General features: G+C 45.9%; 2 protein-coding genes across 5 annotated transcripts; both read left to right on the forward strand.

Moving 5' to 3' along the window:
- Window positions 1-73: 73 nt before the first annotated feature.
- Window positions 74-3622, forward strand: ANKRD34A (ankyrin repeat domain 34A). Of its 4 annotated transcripts, none has more exons than XM_053890330.1 (3): window positions 85-184; window positions 672-735; window positions 1115-3622. In XM_053890330.1, exon 3 carries the CDS (start codon window positions 1231-1233, stop codon window positions 2776-2778), a length of 1548 nt encoding a protein of 515 aa, XP_053746305.1. In that variant the 5' UTR covers window positions 85-184; window positions 672-735; window positions 1115-1230; the 3' UTR covers window positions 2779-3622. The 4 variants fall into 4 exon arrangements, with proteins under 4 accessions (XP_053746302.1, XP_053746305.1, XP_053746295.1 ...); XM_053890320.1 differs by lacking the exon at window positions 85-184 and adding an exon at window positions 370-570; XM_053890327.1 differs by lacking the exon at window positions 672-735 and having other exon boundaries at window positions 74-184.
- A 1463-nt stretch (window positions 3623-5085) lies between these two features.
- LIX1L (limb and CNS expressed 1 like) lies at window positions 5086-25083 on the forward strand. Its single transcript, XM_019436544.2, has 6 exons — window positions 5086-5475; window positions 14968-15131; window positions 17624-17764; window positions 21823-21918; window positions 22487-22564; window positions 22903-25083. The coding sequence occupies exons 1-6, from the start codon at window positions 5184-5186 to the stop codon at window positions 23143-23145; spliced, it is 1014 nt and encodes a 337-aa protein (XP_019292089.1). The 5' UTR covers window positions 5086-5183; the 3' UTR covers window positions 23146-25083.
- The last annotated feature ends 94 nt before the right edge of the window (window positions 25084-25177 follow it).

The raw sequence follows: 25177 nt of genomic DNA on the forward strand, positions 1-25177 counted from the left end.
GCTGTGGATTCCAATCGCCTCTCTCCACCTCTCTGCACAATGTGCCATGTGCTGTGGGTAGCAGGTCAGATCGGGCGTACAGACGCGCATAAACACATCAAACGCGGAAAATGGGGCTCTGCTCAAGGAAGAATTGGGATGGTCCCAGTCTGGATCGCGGAGGAATCTCCTGAGGAACATTTAGGTTTGTTGGGGCTGAGGGGAGGTCGACTCAGCAAGAGAAGTCAGGATTGGAGCCTCTAGGTTTTGAGGATTTTTGTGTGCATGGGTGGGGGAACGGTTTGGTGCCCGACGCCCCCACCCGCAGAGACCAGGCTATAAATAGCAAGGCAGAGCTCCGCCCCCCCCCCCCCCCCCCCCCAGCTTCTCTCCTCCCGAGCCGGCGCCGTGCCCGGGGCGCACCGGGAGGAGGGACCAGGATCCGGTGCCCGGGCGCAGATACTGACACCAAGGGAATCCAGGTGCCCCTCCCCACGCCATGTGGGCCCCCGGGAACCCGGTTCCGCCACCCCGGCTGCCCCAGGGCCCTGGCCTCAGTCCTGGCCTCTTGGAGATCCTGCGGACATTCAGGTATCTATTTGGGCGCACAGCCTGGGAGGGAAAGAGCAAGGAGTGATGGGGAACATAGCAGGGGCAAAAGAAACCCCCAATTCTCCCCCCACCCGTTTTAGGTCCCAAATGCAAGCTGCTTCCCTCCCCCCACTCAATTTTTGGGGCTGTGGCAACCTAAAAGAGGTTAGGAATGGGAATTATGTGTGTGAATGTATGGGTGCATGTGTGTGGGTGGGCGGCGTTCAGCATCCTAGGAAGGGGTATTCCAAGTGCGGATAAGAAAAGGGGGATGCTGGAAAGGTCTGATAAGCCGTGGGGTGAGGGTGGGGGTGCGGTATCCCTGCGCGTGCACGTACGCATTTGCACGCGCGCTCGTCCTTTAATGCGGGTGCACCCTTCCCACCTCCTCAGGCATGCGCTGGGGGGAGGGGGCGGCTCAAAGGCATGAGTTAGAGGAAGGACTGTGTGCCGTGCCGTAGAGATCTCCCCACGCCGTACCTTTCCACCGGTGCCTCAGTTTCCCTGCCTGAATCCGTCAATAAGATCTCTCTCTTTCTCGCAGGGATTGGCTTCGCCACTGAGCCCTCAGGCTTCCGCCAGCCACCACCCCCACGCCCCTAGACACCCTCGGCGGGCCCCCGTCCCGGCTTCATTGGTGCTTTCGCCCCAGCCGCAGCTATGCTGCACACCGAGGGCCACGCTCTTCTTCGGGCCGTGGGTCAGGGTAAGCTACGCTTGGCCCGTTTGCTTCTGGAGGGAGGCGCCTACGTGAATGAGGGTGATGCCCAGGGTGAGACTGCGCTAATGGCGGCCTGTCGGGCCCGTTACGACGACCCCCAGAACAAGGCACGCATGGTACGCTACCTCCTGGAGCAAGGCGCTGACCCCAACATCGCAGACCGCCTGGGGCGCACCGCGCTCATGCACGCTTGCGCCGGGGGTGGGGGCGCCGCCGTGGCTTCGCTGCTCCTTGCCCACGGTGCAGACCCCTCAGTGAGAGATCACGCGGGAGCCTCGGCGCTTGTCCACGCCCTGGACCGCGGGGACCGTGAGACCCTTGCCACGCTGCTGGACGCCTGTAAGGCCAAGGGCACGGAGGTCATCATCATCACCACCGACACCTCTCCCTCGGGAACCAAGAAGACACGGCAGTATCTCAATTCCCCACCGTCCCCGGGGGTGGAGGACCCGGCTCCCGCTCCTCCTAGCCCGGGGGTCTGCACTTCGCCTTCGGAAATCCAACTGCAGGCTGCAGGAGGAGGAGGAGGAGGAGGTGGAGGAGGAGGAGGAGGAGGAGGAGGAGGAGGAGGAGGAGGAGGAGGACGGGGGTTGCTGTCCCCTCGCGCTCAGGAAGAAGAGGAGAAGCGGGACGTATTCGAATTCCCTCTTCCTAAACCCCCCGATGACCCCTCCCCTTCTGAGCCGCTCCCCAAACCACCCCGTCACCCTCCAAAACCACTCAAAAGGCTCAACTCCGAGCCCTGGGGCCTAGTGGCCCCTCCTCAACCTGTCCCGCCCGCGGAAGGGAGGCCGGGGATCGAGCGCCTGACCGCCGAATTCAACGGCCTGACCCTGACCGGTCGACCCCGTCTTTCCAGACGTCACAGCACTGAAGGCCCGGAGGACCCGCCTCCGTGGGCGGAGAAAGTGACGGGTGGGGGTCCTCTCTCTCGCCGAAACACTGCGCCAGAAGCTCAGGAGTCCGGTCCCCCTGCGGGGCTGAGGCAGAAACTGAGCCGCATGGAGCCGGTGGAGCTCGATACTCCCGGGAATATTTGCCCCGACTCGCCGGAGTGCAGCCGTTTGTCCCTGGAGCGCCGCCGATACAGCGCCTCCCCGCTGACCCTCCCTCCAGCCGGCTCGGCGCCCTCGCCGCGCCAGTCCCAGGAGAGTCTGCCTGGGGCAGTCTCTCCCCTGAGCGGACGGAGGCGGAGTCCCGGGCTGCTGGAGCGGAGGGGCTCGGGGACGTTGCTCCTGGACCACATCGCGCAAACGCGGCCTGGTTTCCTGCCTCCGCTCAACGTCAGCCCCCACCCTCCCATCCCCGACATTCGCCCCCAACCCGGAGGTCGGGCGCCTTCGCTGCCCGCCCCTCCCCAGGCGGGGGCGCCAGGCTCTCCTAGGACCAAGCGCAAGTTGGTGAGGCGCCACTCGATGCAGACTGAGCAGATCCGCCTGCTAGGGGGCTTCCAGAGTCTAGGCGGGCCAGGGGAGCCAGGGCGCTGAGACGAGTGAGAGGAGTCAAGGAGGGTGGGGATCAGGACCTTGATGGGACAGGTGGGAGAACCAGCTCACACACACACCACGGACATGGGGGTCTCTTGCATGTGCTCACGGGCACGGTGCACGCACACATGGGTAAGAAAGTGTCCACAAGCACAGTACTCTTATTCACAGAGAAGGGTAAGTACTCTATTTACTGGGCATATAGACACATGCATTCATGTGCTGGTCACTTCACATGCATATGGGAATTACTTGTGTACCCATCCATAGGAATGGCACACACAGGGCCACTTGTGCTAGGGCCCCAAGTGGGTCCCAAACTCACCTGCATTTGTTCAGAAGCAGTAGGGAACCCCTACTTATGGGTAGTATCCAATCTGTTTGCCCTCCTGCAGAAGCAGTCCCCTGCTTTCCATGTATGCCCTGCAACACAGCTCGTTCATGACTTTGCACACTCTGCCCTCTTCCTGAATATCCCACTCCCTTGTGTAGGTCTTGCTTCTCTCTCCAGGCCTGGCTCCTTTCACACCCTGCTTCCAGCCCTAACCACTTTTCAGGATATCTTCTTCACTTTCCTTAGGGGTTTCCTGCAGCAATCCCCAGCCTCAGTTCTGCTGCTGCCCTTCTTGCTCTCAGCTTTACTTCTCAACTTCCTGCCTTTTATTCCCATCTAGCTCCCCTAACCAATCAACAGGTTGTCTCATTTTCCCAGGGAGTGGGTCATGGGCTCTACGCTGCAATCTGTCCGTCTGAGCTTATGAACACCCCCACAGGTAGAAGTGGGGAGTAGCCCTAAATCACTCCTCTCTCCACTTGACATATCAAATAAATGTGTTCAGAAGTCTCTGTTTTGTCACTTCTGCCTGAGGGTGTGGGATGTGGGGAATGAGGAACGGGGATGGAGGGTGATGCTAAGCATATCTATAATGATCTAGGGGATACTTAGAGGTTACAGCCACCTTCTTTGCAGGAGACCAACAGACCAACTGTGGTTGCAGAAGAAATAGTGTCCCATGTCCTGAAGGTTTTAAGGCATTTGGCAGACTTTCACTTGCCCAGTCTCCCCTATGTCCATCTTCAAATTCTTTAACTTAAGATTTCTGCAAAAGTATATCTTACAAAAAGTACTTCCCTCCACTATCAATACATATATCCCAGTAGATTAACTGCCCCTCTTTCAAGCTTCTTATTTTGTGACTATTCCCAGTTATTCCTTGGGGGTCTAATTTTCATCTCACCGGTGCGTTTCATCCATTTTTTTTTTCTACTTCTGACTTTCATTTCCCCATCCTGAGCCACTGCAGGGGGGTGGATGGAGAGAAGTATAGCTTCACCTAGGTAAAAATGGCATGATGGTCTACTGACAAAGGATGTGTAGTGTGTGTGTGTGTGTGTGTGTGTGTGTGTGTGTGTGTGTGTGTGTGTGTAAGAGTAATCAGAGGAACCCAGCCTGACAGGTCATGAACAAGGGTAATTGTCTTAATCTGTCCCCTTAGACTTCTCGGTTTTCTGATTTCTGCATATCTTCCAGTTCTTCCTCGCTCTAATGGGAGGTTAAGGGAGCGGCCCATTCCACTCTTCCTTACTGTTTCTCCCAACTTAGAATAGGTGAAGTCAGAAAATTACCTAACGATGTGTGGTATAACTAAAAGATCAAAGTATTGGGAATCAGAAGACCGATGTTTGAATCCCTCTTTGCCATCTCCTAGCTTTAATTTTGGGCAATGTATCTAGCCTTTCTGAGTGTCCGTTGCCTTATCTGTAAAATAATAAACTCTAGTTAGTCATTGTGATTGAGTAAGACACTGCACTTAAAGTACATTGCATGGTGTCTGACGTAGAGTAAGTGTATGCTCATTAAATGTCCTTCCTTGTTTTAGCTCCCCAACCCGTTGTATGTGATCTTGGAAAAGTAGAAGTGGGGAGTAACTCCTGAGTCTTGTTTCCTCATCTACATCTATGAAATGAAATCGTTGGACAAACGATCCCTAAGAATCCTCTCACTCTGTCTACGTACAATTCTCCTCAGCCTGGCATCCGGGCCTTCCCGGCACCCAAGCCTCGCCCCCGGGGTCTGACTTGCTTTCCAGGACTCCCCACAGGATTCCCAACGAAGCGCCCAGGATAAGCTTCTCCCTTAAAAAGAGTATCGCTTTGTCTCTTTGCAATTGGTTGCTCAGAACCTCCGCCCTCCTCCCTAATTTGCCTATGGCGGAGTGGAGCCCTCCAGCTCCCGCCCAGTCTCTGCTGATTCGTAGAGGACCTGGCTCGTCCCCGCCCCCGCTTGACTGACGGCGGGGCTGCGGCACCGCCTCAGTCCCTGGGCTCTCGCTGGCGGGGGGTGGCTGGGACCTTCAGCTCGCCAGGCTGGCAGGGTCGGGGCCGCTGCTCCACCGGCGGACGGGATGGAGACCATGCGAGCACAGCGGCTGCAGCCCGGAGTGGGCACCAGCGGGAGGGGCACTCTGCGAGCGCTTCGGCCCGGAGTGACTGGGGCCGCGGCTGCCACCGCCACACCCCCGGCAGGCCCCCCGCCCGCACCGCCGCCCCCCGCGCCGCCCCCGCCGCCCCTGCTCCTGTCCGGGGCCCCGGGGCTGCCGCTGCCCCCGGGCTCCGCCGGCAGCCCCGCCGTGCTGCGGGAGGCCGTGGAGGCCGTGGTGAGGAGCTTCGCCAAGCACACGCAGGGCTATGGCCGAGGTGAGTCTGCGGCTCTGGCCTCCTGCGGGACACCCTCTGTAGAGGAGCCTTGCTCCCATAGTCCTCTGGATCGCTTTTCCTGGCGCAGAGCCCTCACATGCATTTCCTTTTGGGGAGTTTCCTTCTGGGCTACACACACACACACACACACACACACACACACTCTCTCTCTCTCTCTCTCTCTCTCTCTCTCTCTCTCTCACTTATACACACCTCTCCCCGCCTCCTCTTTATTGAAGTACTACTATATTCTCCACGGACCCCTTTTTACAAATAACAACCCTCTTTTCTTCCCAACCTTTTCTCCTTCAGAAATGGAATTCTTCCTGTAGCTTAATACCTTAACATCTCTTTGCCTTTGAGGACCCGTCCCCATTGTGTAGGATCCTATCTTTTATCTCAGATCCAAGGCATTTCTCACCCTCTCAACATTTCTTCTGTGATCTCAGCAATTCCTGCCCCCCCCCCCCCGCCCGCCATTAATTTATCCCACCTACTTAATCTTTCTTTTTAAAGATTTTTATTTTTTAAGTCATCTCTATACCCAGCATGGAGCTGGAACTCACAACCCCCAGATCAAGAGTCACATGCTCCAATGACTGAACCAGCCAGGTGCCCCTCCATCTATCTCCTTAACCTTGACTTTTGAATAATTTTCTTACTTACCCCTCACCCTGAAATTTCCAGTGCAGCTTCAGAATTGCTGGGGGAATTAGGTAGTGCCTTCACAAGTCACTTAAAATTGTGCTTTTAAATCTGGAACCATACCATTGAGCCCATACCAGCCTCCTGTGACTTAGTACCTCACTTTGGTGTCTTTTTAAGTACGGAGCCTCACAACTCTGGCCTCTCTGTCTGTCTGGCTCTGTTTTCCTGGCCCTTTCCCAGAAACTGAGGATAAATCCCAGGCTTTGGCTCTCTCAATGTTAAATTCTGTGGAAATGAGCCAGGCAGAAACCCTATTTCCATTAGAAATCTTCATCTTACAGATGCCTAATTTCTAGGGTTTCTGAGAAAGGGACTGTGAGGATTTTCTTTGTTGTTTTTGTTTAATCAGTGCAGAATTTCCTGAGTTTGAGCTCCAGATTTATAGTGTAACAAGTAACACAATATAGTGAGGGGTGTGGGATACAGAATTTAGGTCTGGAGTTTCTGAGACATCATTTTTTTCTGCTTGGTTAAATCCTGCCTCAGCTGAAAGTGACTATATCTCTAACCTTCTAGTTGAACAATAATGCAAAGAAAGGTTGCAGGGCTTTCTTTGTAGACTGTAATGCCTTTTTTCCACCTCCCTATGAAAGTGTAGTGAAAAGAGCTTACGCGGGTTTCAGAGGCAGACAAGTGTGGGTTAAATCCCAAACTAAATCTCTGTCACTTGCCAGTTATGTTTTGGGGGAAGTGACTTAACCTCACCAAACTGCAGTTTCCTCAAGGGTTATTAGGGGGTTAAATGAGATATTGCACCTGACACACGATGGGAGTATTACCTCAATTTATTGGTTCATATACCCTTGAAAGAACACATCTCATTTTCTCCCATTCTTAGATTCTGTCAGTGTAGATCCAAAGATTCTACAGTGTAGATCCAAAGAAATCAGATTTTTAGATCCATTTTGCTCTATGTGCCTAGTGATACGTTTACCATCAGTTTCCTTTAGTTCTTCAACATTTTGAACTCCTACCCTGGGGCTGGCACTCTGCTAGGTGCTGGGAATGTAAATGCATGTGCTTCTGAAATTCATCATGATGGGAGATAGTTGTTTGTCTAGTTTAATTCCGAGATTTAACAGGGCCTCGTGATGGAACTGCCATCAGCTATTGTCCTGCTGCTGCTTCCAGTCTCTTTGAGACCAAGGGGAGGTCTTTGCCTCTGGGCATAGGGGCAATCACCCTAAAATGAACCCTTCTTCTTGGAAACCTACAGGCATTTATTAGAATTGTAGAGGAGTGTGCCCTCTTTCTTGTTGGTGTTACCTGGAAAGCCTCTGGTTTGGCATCTAAACTGAGAGTACTGTAAAAACTTTTTCATTTCCTTAGACAGGATGAAGAAGCAAGGGGATTTTACTGACAAAGAGCAATCAGTCAGGCTTCAGACTCCTTCTTCCAACCTCCCTACCTCCCACCACACTCCTCATTATTCCCGAGTTTCTCATTTCCAGTCTGGGTGTCCAGCCAGTACTTTGGGAGAGTTTGGCAGATAATTCAGCTTTAGGCAAGCCAACTCTCTGCCGATTTGGCTCAGAAGTCCTTCACCACATGGAATCACTTATTCTGCTTCGATTAATAGGCAAAAAAAAAAAAAAATAGGGTATGTACCCACATACCCTTGTGACTGATGGCCCGGTATTTGGGGGCTGGCCCTATTCCCCTGAATATAATTCACCTTGATCTTTGCCCAGGCCATTATCTGATCCAGCAATGCTTTACTGTATCATCTTCAATTCATATCCTTCACCTTCTTCTCGACTGCTCCCAGATCACCTTTTCTAGTCACAGTCTTTAGATTTACCAGCATGCATGTGGGACCACAGCATTTGTTTTAAAAACACAAAAACCAAAACAAAACTCTTCTGTTATTTCACCCATCTGTCCTATACCTCTCCCCTCGCCTCCACCCTCAATCCCCACCCAAGATACACACATAACTCAGTATGCTGTAGGATTTTAATCAGCTTGTGGTGCACAGGGTTTGGAATCAGAGAACCTGGCCCTGTCAAACAGTGGCTGTGTGATCTTGGATAAATTGCTTAATCTCCCTAGGCCTCATCTGTTCCATTCATTGGACAAATGTTTATTGACCACCAGATGCTGTGGTGAACAAGACAGATACTGAGTCCCTATCTTCATGGAGCTCACAGTCCACTTCACAGAGTATGTGTGAAGGTTAATGGTACAATAAGGCAGGATAGTGCACCAGAAAGAGGGTTAGCTGTGAGGCAAACATTGGTTCTAAATCCTGGTTCTGCCACTGTGGCCTGTTCCTTAACGTGTTCACTTTTTTTTTTTTTTAATGTTTTTCTTTTATCAAAGTTTATTTATTTATTTTGAGAGAGAGCACAAGCGGGGGAGGGGCAGAGAGAGGGAGAGAGAGAGAGAGAGAGAGAGAGAGAGAGAGAGAGAGAATCCCAAGCAGGCTTCCCACTGTCAGTGCAGAGCTGGAAGGATGCGGGACACAAACCCACTAACTGTGAGAGCAGATCGTGACCTGAGCCAAAATCAAGCGTCAGATGCTCAACAGACTGAGCCACCCAGGCGCCCCTCAAGATCTGATTTTTTAAATAAACTCTACACCCAATGTGGGGCTCAAACTAACAACCCCAAGATCAAGAATTGCTTGCCCTTCTGACTGAGCCAGCCAGGTGCCCCAGCTTGTTCACTGTTTGAAAAATGGGTATTATAACACTTACCTTGATAGTTTTGTGCGGATTAAATGAGGTAATGAGCATAAAACCACACAGCACGCAGTTAGGATTCAATGGTGGTTGCTATTATTATGCATTTGGAAACCCTTTGAAAACTGCAGATGATGGGTATTGGTAGCATTACCATTGCCTTTGCCCCTTTTTACTCATGGCATGTACTCCCCTTCTGATGTGGACAGCTGGCAGTCTCTAAAACTGGCATGATAGACTGAATGACCAAGTCACTTTGCTTACTCTGTAACTTCTGGATTGCCCTCTTGAAACCTGTATCTTTGAAATTGTTGCTCTCCCTTGATATCACAGTATGGTTACGTGATTGGACGTTCTGCCCAGCTACTTACTCCACTAGGTTGAACGAATGAATCTTGTGTGGTATTTTCTGTTTCGTCGTCATTCCTTTTCCTCAGAACCACAGCTTTTTCGCTGATAAGTGACTATGGAGTTAAAAGGCTGGATATTTCCAATTTGGGGGATGTTGGATTAGACCTGTGTTGATTTCCTGTAGCTGTTCTAACAAATTATTTCACATCTGGGGGATTAACACAACAGGAATGTATTCTGTCACAGTTCTGGAGGTGAGAAGTCCAAAATCGGTGTCAGTGGACCAAAATCAAGGTGTCAGCAGGTCTGTGCTCCCCTATCCCCACCAAAGGCTCTAGGGAAGAAACTGTGACCTTGCCTCTTCCAGCTTCTGGGGGCTGCCAGCATCCTTGGGTTGTGACAGCATCACTCTGATGTCTGCCTCTGTGTTCACACTGCCCTCTCTTCTTCTGTGCTTCATCAGTTCTCCTTCCCGAAGGACCCTTGTCATTGCATTTAGGGTCCACCCAGATGATCTGGGTTAATCACCCCATCTCAAGTCCTTAATCACATCTATAAAGTTTTTGCCACCTGAAGTGACATTCACAGGTTCTAAGGATCACAGCATGGACATCTTAGCAGGGGGCATTTTTCAGCCTACCATAGTCCTCTCCTAAAGTCACTGTCATCTTGCAATCCCTTCCTTCCAAGGAGTTTATGCACTATCGGCTATTCAGGGGCATGTTCTACAAGTTGGAAATAGGAAGCATCAGATGGAATATTGTTAACTAGCTTCCCTATCTTCAAAATAATGTGAATTAAGCTGGGCCAGCCTAGTCTCGCCATCCTGTATGACCAGGGAGAATCTTCTCATTCATCTCTCAATTGTATTAGCTATTAAAAAAATGTTTATTTATTTTTGAGAGAGAGAGAGAGAGAGAGGGAGAGAGAGAGAGAGAGAGAGAGAGAGAGAGAGAGAGAATGTGTCCGTGCACGTGCAGGAGAGGCAAAAAGAGAGGGAGACAGATGATCCAAAGTGGGCTTGGCACCGACAGCAGAGAGCCAGATGTGGGCTCAAACTCACTAACCTTGAGATCATGACTGAGCTGAAGTTGATCGCTTAACCAAATGAGCCACCCAGGCACCCCTCCATTAGCTATTTATTCGTGCTCTCTCACCACAACATTGTATTTATTTTTATGATATAAATTTTTTTAATGTAATTTCATGTGTTGTTTTAATGGTTTCACTCTGGTTTAATGATTTCACCGTATGACAGTTGTACAATCTGTACCTCTCATCCCATTTCAACATTAATATTTTATCTCCTAAGGACCAAAACCAAAATTAGTCTTTTTGTTATTGTTCAACATCATGGTACAAACACTTAAATATACCTCACTATTGGGGTGCCTGGGTGGCTCAGTCGGTTGAGCGTCCTACTTCAGCTCAGGTCATGATCTCCTGGGTTTGTGAGTTTGAGCCCCATGTCACGCTCTGTGCTGACAGCTCAGAGCCTGGAGCCTGCTTCGGATTCTGTGTCTCCCTCTCTCTGCCCCTCCCCCACTCATGCTCACTCGCTCTCTCTCTCTCTCTCTCAAAAAATGAATAAATATTAAGAAAAAATTTTTTTAATGTACCTATCTTGGTCTTTCTTGTCTCTTTTAGTCCAGCATCCTCCAGTGACTCCTAAAAAGCAATTGTAGGTGTCAGATGTGTACATCTTGGTCATTGCTAACCCTCGCACCTCACAGTTCTTTAAGCATCCTCATGTAAACCATTAGATGCATGGTTCCTCACTGGAAATCTGATAAAACCTATGGGCGCCCTCTCCCCCACCACATACTCTACACACACACACATGACTTCATTGTGGGTTTTAGGGGGCTTGTGAATTCCCATGAGGCTCAACCATGGACCAGGTCTTGGACCAAATTGGCATCAGGATGTCTTACACATTCAGTCTCTAGCTCTGTCACAGGTGTGTGACCTCAAGCAGGTCATTTCCCCTTCTGTGGCCTGAATTGGACTAGATGGTCTCTGAAGTCCCTGTCAGCTCTAAAAATCAAAGAGCCTGTGAGGTATTTCAAATGCAGATCACAGCTCATTGCTTTTCTCCCGATCGTTTAATTCTGCCCAATTTCCCATTTCATCCATTTCTGACATAAGACTCCCTATCTCCTTTGGCTTTGAATAATTGTTAAAAACTAGTCCTGCACTGTGTACCAAGAGAGATTTAACTGGATATCAGAATGGACATATGCTTTTTCATAGGATCTTCCCGTTTACAATGGTTTCCTCCCCTTTCTCTTTATTTCAATATTCTCCCTGTTGTTTGCATGTCAGGAGAGCTGTCACCCAACGCATTGTGCTAAATTGTCTCAAAGAGGGAACTGGGGCTGAAAAGATCTCAATGGAAAGAACAAAGATGGCTAAGCTTTCTGGGCAGCAGTGACCTCTGAAGAGCCCCTGCCAAAACTAAGGGTGGGAAAGACAGAGTTTCCTTTTAATGCTGCCTTTTAATGGAAGAATGAACATTCTAAAAAGTCAGTTAAATATAGGGTGTTAGGAAAGAGCTTGCGCGGCTTTCAAGCTCTGGCTGGTGCAGGGAGTGCTTGCTTCAGTTGCAGAGCAGGGAAATACCAGTTATTTCTGGCCACTAGGTTTGGGACACCTCGCTGGCTGGGGATTTGTATTATTCACCTTTGCGTCCCTAATACTTAGAATAGAGAGCTATGTACATATTAAGTGCTCACACTTTCTGCCTAATGTGTGTGTGGCAGCCATGAAAATGTGCTATTCATATCTCCTGCTGCAGGGGCATAACTGACTGGCAGCCTTAAGCTGCTGTCCTCTCTGTGTCCATCACCTCATGTGCACCGAGGCCACACATCCTGCAGGCTGCCCTCAGTCAGCGACCGAGCCCAGCAGGGGCACTAACTGAGGCACATGTTGGTACAATGTGGGATTTCTCCGGCTTGGGGACTTCCCTCTGGCCTGGCCAAACCTTTCTTGGAAATGCACTGCCAGCTGCGTCTCTCATATCCAGACCTTCTTTCCCACCCCCCTTCCATAGGTGTCAGACCTTCAATCTGGGTCTGAAGCCTCTCCCTTCTCCTGCTTCCTTTCCAATAAATCTCTTGCATGTTTATCCCATCTTGGTGTCTTCTCCTTGGCAGACCTAAACTAACACAATATAAAAGAATGAATGAGTCCTTGTAACTGAGAGTAGAGAGTGGTCATGTTGGAAGATAATGAAGAAGGCATTTGATCATTTATTATTATGAGGCTTTTGTTAAAGCCACTTGAAATGTCTGGAACCCTGAAGTCAAAGTGATTCTTTCCAAAGGAAAACTGATCTCATCCTTCCTTCTGTCTTAAGCCCTTCAGTGGCTTCCCACTGCTGTTAAGATAAAGCCATTACTCTAGTGTGGCCTGCAAGGTCCACTTTGGTCTGGTTCCTGCTTCCTTTTGCAATCTTATCTTGCACGACCCTTTCCCTTGCTCTCACTTTTTGAACCACACTGGTCCCTTTATTTTCTGTCTTTTCTGCTGCTACAGACCCTTTGTGTGTGTTATTCCTTCTGTTCAGAACTCTTTCTCTTACCTTTTTGCCTAGTGAATTCATACTCATATCTGCACTTAAATATCACCTTGGCTAGGTAGCTTTCTTTGGCCTTCTCCATGAGGTCAGAAGTCCCTATGACCTTTCCCATCTACCAGACTCCTTTATAGCACTGATCACAGTTGCGATTTTTCATTTGCTTGAGATATCTGGTTAATCTCTTTCTCTCCCTGTTTTTTTTTTTTTTTAACGTTTATTTATTATTGAGACACAGAGAGAGACAGAGCATGAGCATGGGAGGGGCAGAGAGAGGAGGAGACACGGAATACGAAGCAGGCTCCAGGCTGTCAGCACAGAACCCAACACGGGGCTTGAACTCACAAACCACGAGATCATGACCTGAGCCGAAGTCAGACGCTTAACTGACTGAGCCACCCAGGCACCCCTCTCCCTCTTTGTTTTATTATTATTTTTAATGGACGGGGTTTTTAATTTTTTTTAAGTTTACTTATTTATTTTAAGAGAGAGAGCATGCGCATGTGCAAGCAAGCACACAAGCAGGGGAGGTGGGGAGGGGCAGAGAGAGGATCCCAATCAGGCTCCACACTGTCAGGAGCCTGATGTGGGGCTGGATCCCATGAATCATGAGACCGTGACCTGAGCCAAAATCAAGAGTTGGATGCTTAACTGACTGAGCGACCCAGGCACCCCTCTCACTTCTTCTTTAGGTTGTAAACTGCATAAGGAAGAGGAACAGGTATGGTTTTGTTCACTATTGTAGCCTAGCATCCAGCACATAGTCTAACACAGAGTAGGTACTCCATACATATTTGTGCAATGATTTTGCCTAAGTATGGGGGGATGAGGGGAACTATTCTGGAACACAGTCTTGAGTCTGGGGTTTGATTTTACCCTAATACATTAGCTGGCTACTGTTTGCTAGAAGTGGCAGAAGTCAAGAGACTTCTGGGTCAGAGACAAAGGACTTTATTGCTCATAATACAACAGGTAGCATAAGCATCAGATTTGTTTGCATCAGTTCCCCTTGCCTCCCAAGTCTGACGTGAAGGGCTCAGGTGGATGCTTGCACAGGCCATAGGTCACATTACAGAAGAAGAATGCTGAGCTGGAGGAACCTGCCATGTCATTGTAGGCAGTAAGCAGGCTTGTTCTTTGTCCCAGAGGGAGACGTTACCTCATCCCTTGGGTTTCTTGCTGCAAACACAATCCTGAGAAATGGCCTAAGTAAAGAGCAGCCAAGTCCTTGAAATCTTGGCATACCCAGCAAGCTGGAAAGGACCACAAGAGACCTGTGAAGGAGAGTCTCCCAATATACAGTTCCTCCAAAAACCACTTAAACCTAGGGAAATCCTCAGAAGAGAAATTCATGCTCAAACACACACACACACACACACACACACACACACACACACACACACACACACACACACTGTGTGTGTGTGTGTGTGTGTGTGTGTGTGTGTGTGTGTGTATCATATAAAATTCCAAGATGGAAAAGGAATCTGGCTATGGGTTTGCTCACCAGAAGCACAGGTTTGAGAATGGCTAGAAGGACCACATTTCCTTGAGTGGCAGTATCACATGAGGTTTAGGAACATTGACTCTGGAACCAAGACAGCGTGGGTTTGAATTCTTGCTCTGCTACTTTCTCGCTATTATATCCTTGGGCAAGTCATTTAACTTCTCTATGTCTCATTTCACTCATCTGTAAAATGGGGATAATAAAAGTACCTGCCTCATAAGGTTTTTGTGATTAAATAGGTAAAGCACTTAAGGCAGTGCATGACACACAGGAAGCGTTCAGTAAACGCACTTCTCGTGCTGGTGTTTATTACTCTAGGCCACCTGACCAATTGTGGAATGATTACTTGCACTTCATCAGGTGGGGATAATGGTCTGCTGACCTGGAAACTCTGCCTCCAATATTTAAGTTATTCTGCTTTGGTGTTAGGACTAACCAAAATGTGAACTAGAGAGGTGGTGTAGGAGGCCAGGCATCCTCTGGTCTTCCTGTGCAAATGCTTTAATCAGAGTCTAGGTTTATAAGTTTAAATGCTTTTAAGCGGTAAGGAGCTAGGGCAGGTCAGACCCTTCATGTCAGTATAGGATACAGATACTGTATGGAAGCACAGAACTACTTTTGAGGTGTTCTCATTGCTGAACTTAACTGCTTCTCTTTTGCAGTGAATGTGGTGGAGGCACTTCAGGAATTCTGGCAGATGAAGCAGTCCCGTGGGGCAGACTTGAAGAACGGGGCTCTGGTGGTTTATGAAATGGTTCCCTCCAACAGCCCTCCTTATGTCTGCTATGTCACTCTGCCCGGGGGAAGTTGCTTTGGGAGCTTCCAGGTAAGAGTTCCAAGGTGGCAGTAGCAAGGAGAAATGCTTAGGTGCTAGCGGTGGTTTTCTCCATCACTTTGGCCATTAAATCTCTGTCAGAAATCACATATTTGAGGACCTGAAACCAATTCTGGGCAGATCATTCTGATCAGCATCTGAGGCTCATTTAACCACAAAAGAACCTCAGTGGCTTTTCTTTCAGCCTACAAAAACTCACACCCACTTTGAATTTGAGCAGTTATGAATACGCCCTTAGTATATCCAGACTACCAGCACCTGCCCCATGTTCTAATCTGTCCAACTTCCTGCCATCTCTTTTTGAGAACACAGAGTAATATTCCTTATCCCCAGTACTTTTTCATAGGCAAATTACTCAAGAAAGCAATGTTTGTGTTCTTTAAGAGGCCAAAGTGGAGGGACTATGTATGGTGTAAATAGTATTCATCTAAGAATTAGAAGATCCAAATTCTCATCCCCCCTGCCCCCCCCCCACCCCCCGCCGCCAGCAGGCAAGTCAGGTAAATTATCTGGGCCTCAGTTTCCCCATCTATAAGATGAAGGAGATAGGTTAGATTATTTCTAAAGTCTTTCTAGTGCTAGCATTCTACAATTATATGAAAGAGCTGTGATATATGATGATGGAGACTGGTTGTTATTATAGGGTAAGAAGAAATTTGACTAGTGTGAATGTTATCATCAAAGATGGATTTTTTACATCGACCATAGGAAGGTAGCCTTCTGAGATGTCAATATAGAGTCTGAATAGGAATTTAGAGAAGATAATAGACATTTTGTTCTGTTTCTAAGGCTTGTATAACCCTTAGACAAAGGTATAACCCCTGCTATGTGCCACCTTGAACTTCCCTTATCATGTTACTTATCATGACATATCATAATTATTTCACCTAGTGGATTATGCTCCATGGAGGTAGAGATTATGTCTGTCTTCTTTCTCAGTCAGTTTTAGATCTTTACCACCCACTCAGCACACAGCAAAGAGTAGACATTTAATAAATCTGTGGCATGAAACAGGGCCATTGCAGTTCAGTTCCTGCCTCAAACAGAAAAGTCCTGAAGAGGCTTCATTTCAAATAAGGTGACTAATTTTTTCCCCCTCAGAACCCCAACAATTTCAGAGAAATAAATATATGCTCAGGACGACTAATGTTTCTTCTTTCTCTCCTAGAGAATAAGATCTCCCCTTCCTTCTCTCACCTCATCTTATTGTTGAATAAAGATTTGATAATTTTATGGTGATGCCCATAATTGGATCATTATAGTCATTTGATTTCTGTTATTTCCCCCCAAAGAACAGTACTATCTATCTTGGCCTGTTTTAGCTTGTGTCTTCTATACCCACTTTGGCAGGTGAAATTTCTCCTGGTGGTTTTCTTCATGGATGGATGACCTTTCAGGAACAATACCATACTATAGAATGAGCAGCAGCCTAGTGAACAGAGAAGTAGGAATGGAGAAATTGCAGAAGACAACTCAGGGTTAATGTACCAAGCTCCATATTCTGTCTCAGAGACACCTGTCAGCTAAAGAAAATCGGGAGTTATTGATATTAAGGTGGTTAAGTAGTGAACATATCCTGGTCTACTTTTAAAAGCCATAACATTACTTTCTTCCTTTCCTCTGACCCTAATCATAAATGACAGGAGACACAGGCCTTTGAGGCAGCCAGTGATGATGAATTATATAAACAAATACTATGGGGATTTGAGGTTGAGTGATTTAAGACTTCTGAAAATCAGGCTTGGTCTATGATATCTATGTTGGAGACAATGTAAAAAACATGAATTAACTTTTAATATTTTCTTGCTTTGTTCAGGTCAGCTTTCCTTCTCCTTGCTACCCCTCTCCTCCTTGCTTCCCCTGGGGGGAAAAAGACTACACATTCCTTCTTCAGACCTTGGGCTCTGCTCAGGGATAGCTCATTGACTCACTGCATTAGTGGGGGAACTGCCTGCTCACAGCGAAAAGTGAAGTCCAAGAATCCTGGATGGGCGCTTCTGGTAGAGACTAGAGGCCTCCCCTGCAGAAGCAACCTAGAGAAGACCTATTCTACTCCTAGCTTATCTAGAGGGATGAAAAGAAATCTTGCCTGTGCATGGAACAGGAGAGCAAGATACAAATTTCTAACAGGCTGGCCAGATTCTGGCTTTTGAGTAATTAATTCTGTTGACAGTTGAAACGGGCGTATTTTTTATATCCAGTGGTTACATGCTGACTTCAGCAGCCTTCCTCATTCTGCATTCAATTTGGTATGAGCTATAGCCGTCTCCAGTTCCTTAATGACTTCAGGATGTTGAATCAAAATTATGTTTCCAAATGCCTCAACCATTTTACAAAACAAACTTTGGAGGGTATACTGTACAAACTGATTTTTCCAAAGACTACCCAAGTGTCTTCTATCCTAATGTTTCCCTCCCACTGTTCCTTCCTTTCTCTCTCAGACACACATATATACATATTTTCTCTCTCTCTGTCCTGCCTAGTTTTGCCCCACAAAAGCTGAGGCCCGGCGGAGTGCTGCAAAGATTGCACTGATGAATTCTGTGTTTAATGAACACCCTTCCCGAAGAATCACTGATGAGTTCATTGAGAAGAGTGTCTCTGAGGCCCTGGCATCTTTCAATGTAAGTTACAGGGAGTTCAAAGAAAAGAAAGTGGGGGATGGGAGAACTGGCTGGCTGGGAAGTCTTGTAAATCACTGGGAATCAGAGTGGGATTTCTTGTTTTCTTTCCTGTATAGACAGGAATTTATTTTCTGTCGATCTTGCATATTACATGCTCCCTATGTCTCAATCACTGATTCTATGTGTATGTTTATGTTTTTGTTGGTATTTTGCCTCTTTCATTGTATCTCTTTGGTATCTAGAAACCTTTAATTCAAAATTTGTGGAATTTTAGAGATATTTCAAAATAAAACCTGAGCTTGAATTTTGCTTTTCCCAATTTTGGTTTAAGACCTTACTCCCTTCTTACTTCACTGTTCTTTTTTTTTTTTTTTTTAATTTTTATGACTTTTCTTATTGCCATTCATCTCTGTGACCTCTCCTATTAATAAAGAACACTTTATAATACAGTGTCTTAGTTTTTATTTTTTTCCTTTCCATGAATGGGGTGGGTAATTTTTTTACTCTCTTTCAAAAGAATGTTCCTTCAAATGATGATGATGATGATGATGATAATGATGATGATAATCACAGCTAATCCTAATTGAGTATTTACTTTGTGTCAGGGACTGTTCCAGGGGATTTATGTGTATTTTATGTCATTTGATCATCACCATAATGCTCTGAGATATAAGAACTATTAGTACCCCTGTTTTACAGATAAGGAAACTAAAAACATAGAAGTGAAATTTTGCCTGAAGGGATGTAGCTAGAAAGTGGTAGAGCCAAGACTGGAACCCAAGTCGACTCAGAATTTTCTAGCTTAGGGGTGCATCCTGGAAATGAACACTGCCTTCTCTCTTCCTTCCTGCAAGTTCACTGATAGGGTGATAGGGTGAAAGTCTGACCAATTTTCTGTTTCTGTTCTCTTTGAAGTTAAGATGTAATTACATATACTAAACCACTTCAGTTATCTGTTTGTGTATTTATTAGTGTTGAACACTTTAGATAATAAGTTGGCTTCCCTCTGTTACCCATCTGATTTCCTCCCATTTCTCTTTGCCCTGGTCAGAAGTATCTACAAGGAATAAAAACAATTTTTTATATTGATCAAAGCCAATTAAATTAAGAAAGTACATTTATCACTCTTAAGTGACCTAATATATTATAAAGTGAAACACTGGTTTGGATTATAGAAAGCAATGCTTATAAGCATGGACTCTGAGTTCATCGTTTTGAAATTATGGTTCTACTAGCTATGTGGCTTTGAGCAAGTTACTTAATCTAAGTCTCAATTTCCTCATCTGTAACAATTATACCTGTAGGATTACTGGATAGAAGAGAATATATTTAAGCACTAAGCACGTGTTACCTGTTTTGATGCCTTTGGATGCAAATAATAGAAAAATCTTACTTCAAACTGACTTAAGGAATACACCAAGAAAGGAAATTTACTCTCTAACATGACAGGAAGTCCAGAAGTAGAGAAGATTTCAGGGCTGGTTGATTCCATGGCAAGAATGTCATCATCTACTAGCCAAATTCTTTCCATCTCTCCATTCAGCCATCCTCTAGATACTGTCTTTGTCCTTGGCTGGCTCCCTTCAGATGCAAGGGTGCAAGATGACTACAGAATTTCACATATTAAATACAGATATAACCATATTCAAAGACAGAAAGACACCATCTTTCTTTCTTTCTTTCTTAAGTAGGTAGGCTCCACACCCAATGTGGGGCTTGAACTCAAGACCCTGAGATTGAGTTGCATGCTCTACCAACTGAGCCAGTCAGGTGCCCTGAGACCTTCTTTTAGTACCTCTTTAGTAGTAAGGAATCTTCTCCCAGAATCCCGCCAGTAGACCTTCCTTCTACTTCCTAATGGCCAGAATTCCCACCTTAAAACCAATTACGAGCAAAATGGGTTAGGATTTACCCACTGAAATTAGAGGATAAAATCACTCTTCCCTGAGGGAGATACATGGGAGATGGTAGGTAGTAGAACAAGATTAAGGTTCTATAGTAAAGGAAGAAGGAAACAGATGTCGGCTAGGTCACCAGCAGTGTCTACTACAAAGTGTTTAGGAAACATATTGTTTTTATTCTCTGCCAATATTTCTATTTGCCTAACCCCTCAAAACTGAGAATTTAATAGATTGCTCATTAATTTCCCAATGGAATCGCCATACTCCAAATCACATTGATTTCAGGGCACCTGGGTGGCTCAGTCAGTTGGGGGTCTGACTTCGGCTCAGGTCATGATCTCATGGCTTGTGAGTTCAAGCCCCGCCTCGGGCTCCGTGCTGACAGTTCAGAGCCTGGAGCCTGCTTCAGATTCTGTGTCTCCCTCTCTTTCTCTGTCCCTCCGCTGCTCATGCTCTGTCCCGGAGCAAGGACTGGGATAGATGGGCTCCTCTGCCCGCAGCTTCTTCTGTATACCCCAGTTGGCTGTACAGAGATAATCATTACTTTCTATGTACTATATCATGGAAAACTCTGGAGGTACTGAATAAGGTACCATATTGAATGATTATAGGCAACCATGAAACAGGTTAATTGCTTCAGGGCCCTAAATGCTAATAGTGAAGGTTACCTTTTTCCTTCCTCTCTGTAGCTTTTCTTTTTTAAATCCAAATTTTGTGTTCTTTGCTTCACCATGAAGATTAACTACTGGTTGGCATGTTGCTTCTCATAAGCCACAAAATAATATGGGTTGATCTTGTGTGACTTCTTGTTGATTCTAGCAGAGTGAAAACAAATAAGCCAGCACATAATGATATACTTACTAAGCGCATGGAATTATTATAATACATATACAGTACAGCCCCATGGAGAAATGCCCCATAATAAACTGAATTTGGATATAACTTGATTGGCTCCTCACTTCTACCTAGTCCCCTTTCTCAAAGAGAGCAGAATCTTGGGAGGCGTGGAGCAGGGATGGTGGTGCAGAATGGGCTAGAAAGATCAGGCAACTTGTCAGGAAGCAGAAGGAGAAAGTTGGGTCCCTGTGTTCCCAGAAGTCTCCTGGTTTTATTTTCCTAAAGCAGCTGCCCTTATTTTGGAAGTCCCAGCCAGCCCCAGGGTCTGGAATTATCCCCAGTAATATTAAACCGCCATCAAGTACCACTAAACCAAAGCCAGTACCAGAATGGATTTGGATTGTGTAACTGGATACCAAGTCTAGTATAATAATGTACCACATTTTATATAATTGGAGTTTTAAAACCACATTTATCCCTTTTTAAATAATTTCTTATTTAATTCTCAAAACAATCTTAGGAGATAGATCTGTGATCATTCCCATTTTACAGATGAGGAAACAGGAACAGAGAGGTTAAATGACTTCCCCAAGGCCTCAAGATTAGTAGGAGATCCAGTCTATACCGTATTGTTTGCACAGGCAATGAATCTTAGTTCTATCCCCACAGGGTCATGTAACCACTAGAACACACAAGCCAAATGTCTAAGAGGCCAAACTGCTACCCAGAATTTACTATGCTTTATGGCTCCTACTGTTTCCCTTGAAAATGCATTTGCCCAATTATCCTCTAGGCTAGTCCAATCCTGTGTGTTGGACTCACTCTGTTATTTTGGCTAAATCGGGGTTCTTCTCTATGTTTCAGTGTTCCCTCTTTGTAAGATAGGGAAAATCAGATTGACCTCTGTCACTTGAGTTAATATGTGTGATGACTTTGGAGTCTTCTAGGTCTATGCTGACCAGCAGAATAGCCACCAGCCACATGTAGCTGTTAAACACCTGATATGTGGCTAGTATGAATCGAGATGTGCTGTAAATGTGGAAGAGACTTCAGATTTTGAAACCCTGGTATAAGAAAAAGAGTGTAAATATTTCATGAAAAATTTTTATGCTAAGTATAGCTAAATTATATTTTGAATATATTAGCTTAAATAAAACATGCTATTTACATTAATTTTACCTGTTTATTTTTACTTTAACGTGGCAACTAGAAAATGTTACATTAGATTGGGGGCTTGTGTTATATTTCTACAGGACAGTGCTGCTTGAGGTGATAATCCTGATTGAAAATCTATTTGTCTTTTCCTTTCCTCTGTTACAGGGCAACAGGGAGGAAGCTGACAACCCAAACACAGGGATTGGTGCCTTCCGATTCATGCTGGAATCCAACAAGGGCAAGTCAATGTTGGAGTTCCAGGTACTATGGCTCTCATAACATGGATCAACCTGCATTTATATTATATTATATTATATTATATTATATTATATTATATTATATTATATTATATTTCCTTCTAATCCCTAACTCATTGATCATCAGTTGGAAGGGAAGGGAGAGAAAGTTAGAATATTTTTCAATATATAAATACCTTCCTTCCCCAAAGGGCACATCAGAGTTGGTATAAGAGATGCTTGGGGCGCCTGGGTGGCTCAGTCGGTTGAGCGTCCGACTTCAGCTCAGGTCATGATCTCACGGTTCGTGAGTTCGAGCCCCGCGTCAGGCTCTGGGCTGATGGCTCAGAGCCTGGAGCCTGCTTCCGATTCTGTGTCTCCCTCTCTCTCTGCCCCTCCCCCATTCATGCTCTGTCTCTCTCTGTCTCAAAAATAAATAAATATTAAAAAAAAAAACAAAAAACAAAAACAAAACAAACAAAAAAAAAAGAGATGCTTACGTAAATACATTCTGTAAAAGGTCCCCCATGTAATTGTGATGCAAACCCTCAATATAAATCACTGTTCTGGCACTTCATATCTTCTTCCTCCAGGAACTAATGACAGTTTTTCAGCTGCTGCACTGGAATGGCAGCCTTAAGGCCATGAGGGAGAGACAGTGCTCTCGGCAGGTAAGAGACCCTGTCTGTGAGAGGAGTCTTGCAGAAGGACTATTTCGAGGTGGCTGTTATGTTAGACATAAGCAGGCCTATAGTTACCAGGTTGTGAATCCTGAAAGCCTCAAAGTACCCTCTTCATTCCTAACATCTTTCCTATTTAGATCTTAACTGTAGCTCTTTTGCCTGCCTCGCTTCCCCCACGGGGAGTTTCCCTTAAGAGTTATCTCCTTAAAGGACTTACGTGCTGACTTCAGTTAGGACTCCAAGGCTAAGAGTTCCTCATCCCATTGGGTCCATTTGGTATGAACCTTGACTTTGTCAGTAACCTTCATTTTCCTTTCCCCTTGCAGGAAGTGTTGGCTCATTATTCACACCGGGCCCTGGATGATGATATTCGCCATCAAATGGCATTGGACTGGGTGAGCCGGGAGCAGAGTGTGCCAGGGGCGCTGTCTAGAGAGCTGGCCTCTACTGAGCGGGAGCTGGACGAAGCTCGGCTGGCAGGCAAGGAGCTGCGCTTCCACAAGGAGAAGAAAGATATTCTCCTGCTGGCCGCTGGGCAGTTGGGCAATATGCATTCCTCCAACTGCTAGGCGTCCATGCACATACTCCCCATCCTCTCCAGGCTCTTTTTGATAATGTCTTTTCTAAGACTTAGTATGATTTCTGTACATACTTTCTCAATTTTATACTTTAAAATATAGATATATATATGTATATGTATAAATTCTACACTCAGATCCCAATTTGCTGAGAGATCCCTTTTCTTCTAGTTTTTGGATGTAGTTTCCTTTGAAACATCCCCATTCCACTTTGTAAAAAGAGCAGGCTGTCTTCAGAGCTTTGTTGGTGCTTATACTCCCAGCTCTGTGTAGTCATTTCAATAGCACAAAATGATTGACAAAGTGTTCTTATAATCTAACAGGGAGTTTGAATAAGGTCTGTGTGCCCCACCCTCACCCTCAACCTCATTCCTGCTTTCTCTTGGACTCCAAACAGGGTACGAGTATGAAGGCTTTGGCTTGAGTTTATCTTGAGTTAGGCCTACTTAGTACTGAGCTGTTCCTCCAGTGACTAGACATTTCCTTGCCTAGACTCCCCACCGACCGCTTCCCGCCACTCCCTTACTCCTCCTCTGCTTCCAAGCGGTACTTCATTTTGAGACTTCCTTTATTAATTTGGAAGGAAGTAGACAGCTGCTTTCTCATTGTTCAAATTATTCCTGAGAAACTTCCCAGGAAGAAGAGAGGAATTATAAACACAAAACTAGGTGTTTATCACCTAAGTTGCTTCTGGGGCATAGATACCATACCAGCTTCCCGGGTGTGTTCTTGCTCCAGAAGGGATCAGCATTGAAGCCTCTTCCAATATTCCCTCTTCACTCCTCTCTGCTCACCCAGCTTCACTGAGCCCTGTGTTTAAACCTTCCTGTCTGCAGAAATGGGTAGGAGGGAAAACATATTTCCCAACTCTGTCTCTTCCCTTCATGTTGCTCTTTGGAAACATTATTTGTCCTCTTTGGTGAGGGCCGTGTTCCTCTCTCTCCCACAAAGTTGCTGCTGTTTGCTACCTTTGATGTCCATAGATTCACAGTTGTTTTCTCTCTTTTCTTTCCTCTTCTTCCACGTTGGTTATTAGAGCAAGAGTTGATCAAGAAAGTTAGTTGCAACTGGCATTATGGCACTTCCTAACTGGAACCCTGGGGAGACTGCAGGAGGGAAAAGAGACTACATGATCAACTGTGTTTTTAAGACCCTCTGCCTCCCACCCCCAATCTCTCTCCTGGGTGAAATAGGGGAGAAATATCTGGAGTACAGCTAAAGCATTCCTCTTTGGGAGAATTTTTTATAGGTCTCTCAAAGATGTTTTCCCTTTGTTTCTATAAACTCCTTTATACTATATTATAGTTCAGTGCACTTTCTAAAATGTGCTTGGGATGTTTCCTGTTTCTGCAAAATTGGACTTTCCATTCTATGATTATACACTTTGTTTTTAGAAATAGGTTAGGAAATAGGCCACAATTTGCTCTTTTGGATCAGACAGGGATAAGATGAAAATCAGCTTTTTTGCTTTTGAAATCATCTTGGTGATCAGTACATATGGGATCAGTGGTAAGGAATCTAGCACCTGTTTTAGTGCTTGAAAGGGACCTCCTGGAATTCTCCAAGTCCCATCTCTGTACACGACGAAGCACATGTAGGGTAGGAGTAGAGGCTCCTATGTTAAATAACAGGTATGTCTACCCAGTTTTTATTGATATTTATAATCCAGACATCATAAACCCTCATTTCTCCTATGCTCCTTTCTCTGAGAGGTGTGAAGGGGTGTGAGTTGTGGGATGAACTTCTCCTTTGCACCTCCTGGATTATTTTTCTCAAGTAACAACCAGTTAAGATCCCAAAGAACTAGAGAAAAATTGTTCCCTGATCTGTCCACTTTCATTGTTAAAGATTTTACTTATCTTTTTACTACTTTCTATGTATTTTATATGTATAATTTTATACAATTAAAAATAGATTTTTGTCTAGTGAGCCAGATTGACTCTTTCTTAAGACATATGTATCAGAGGAGCTCTAAAACGACCCTTTCTTTTATAAACAGACTAAAAGATAATTTTGATTAGTA

Source organism: Panthera pardus, unplaced genomic scaffold (assembly GCF_024362965.1).
Source record: "Panthera pardus isolate Hobbes unplaced genomic scaffold, ASM2436296v1 HiC_scaffold_11, whole genome shotgun sequence".
NCBI lineage: Eukaryota > Metazoa > Chordata > Mammalia > Carnivora > Felidae > Panthera > Panthera pardus.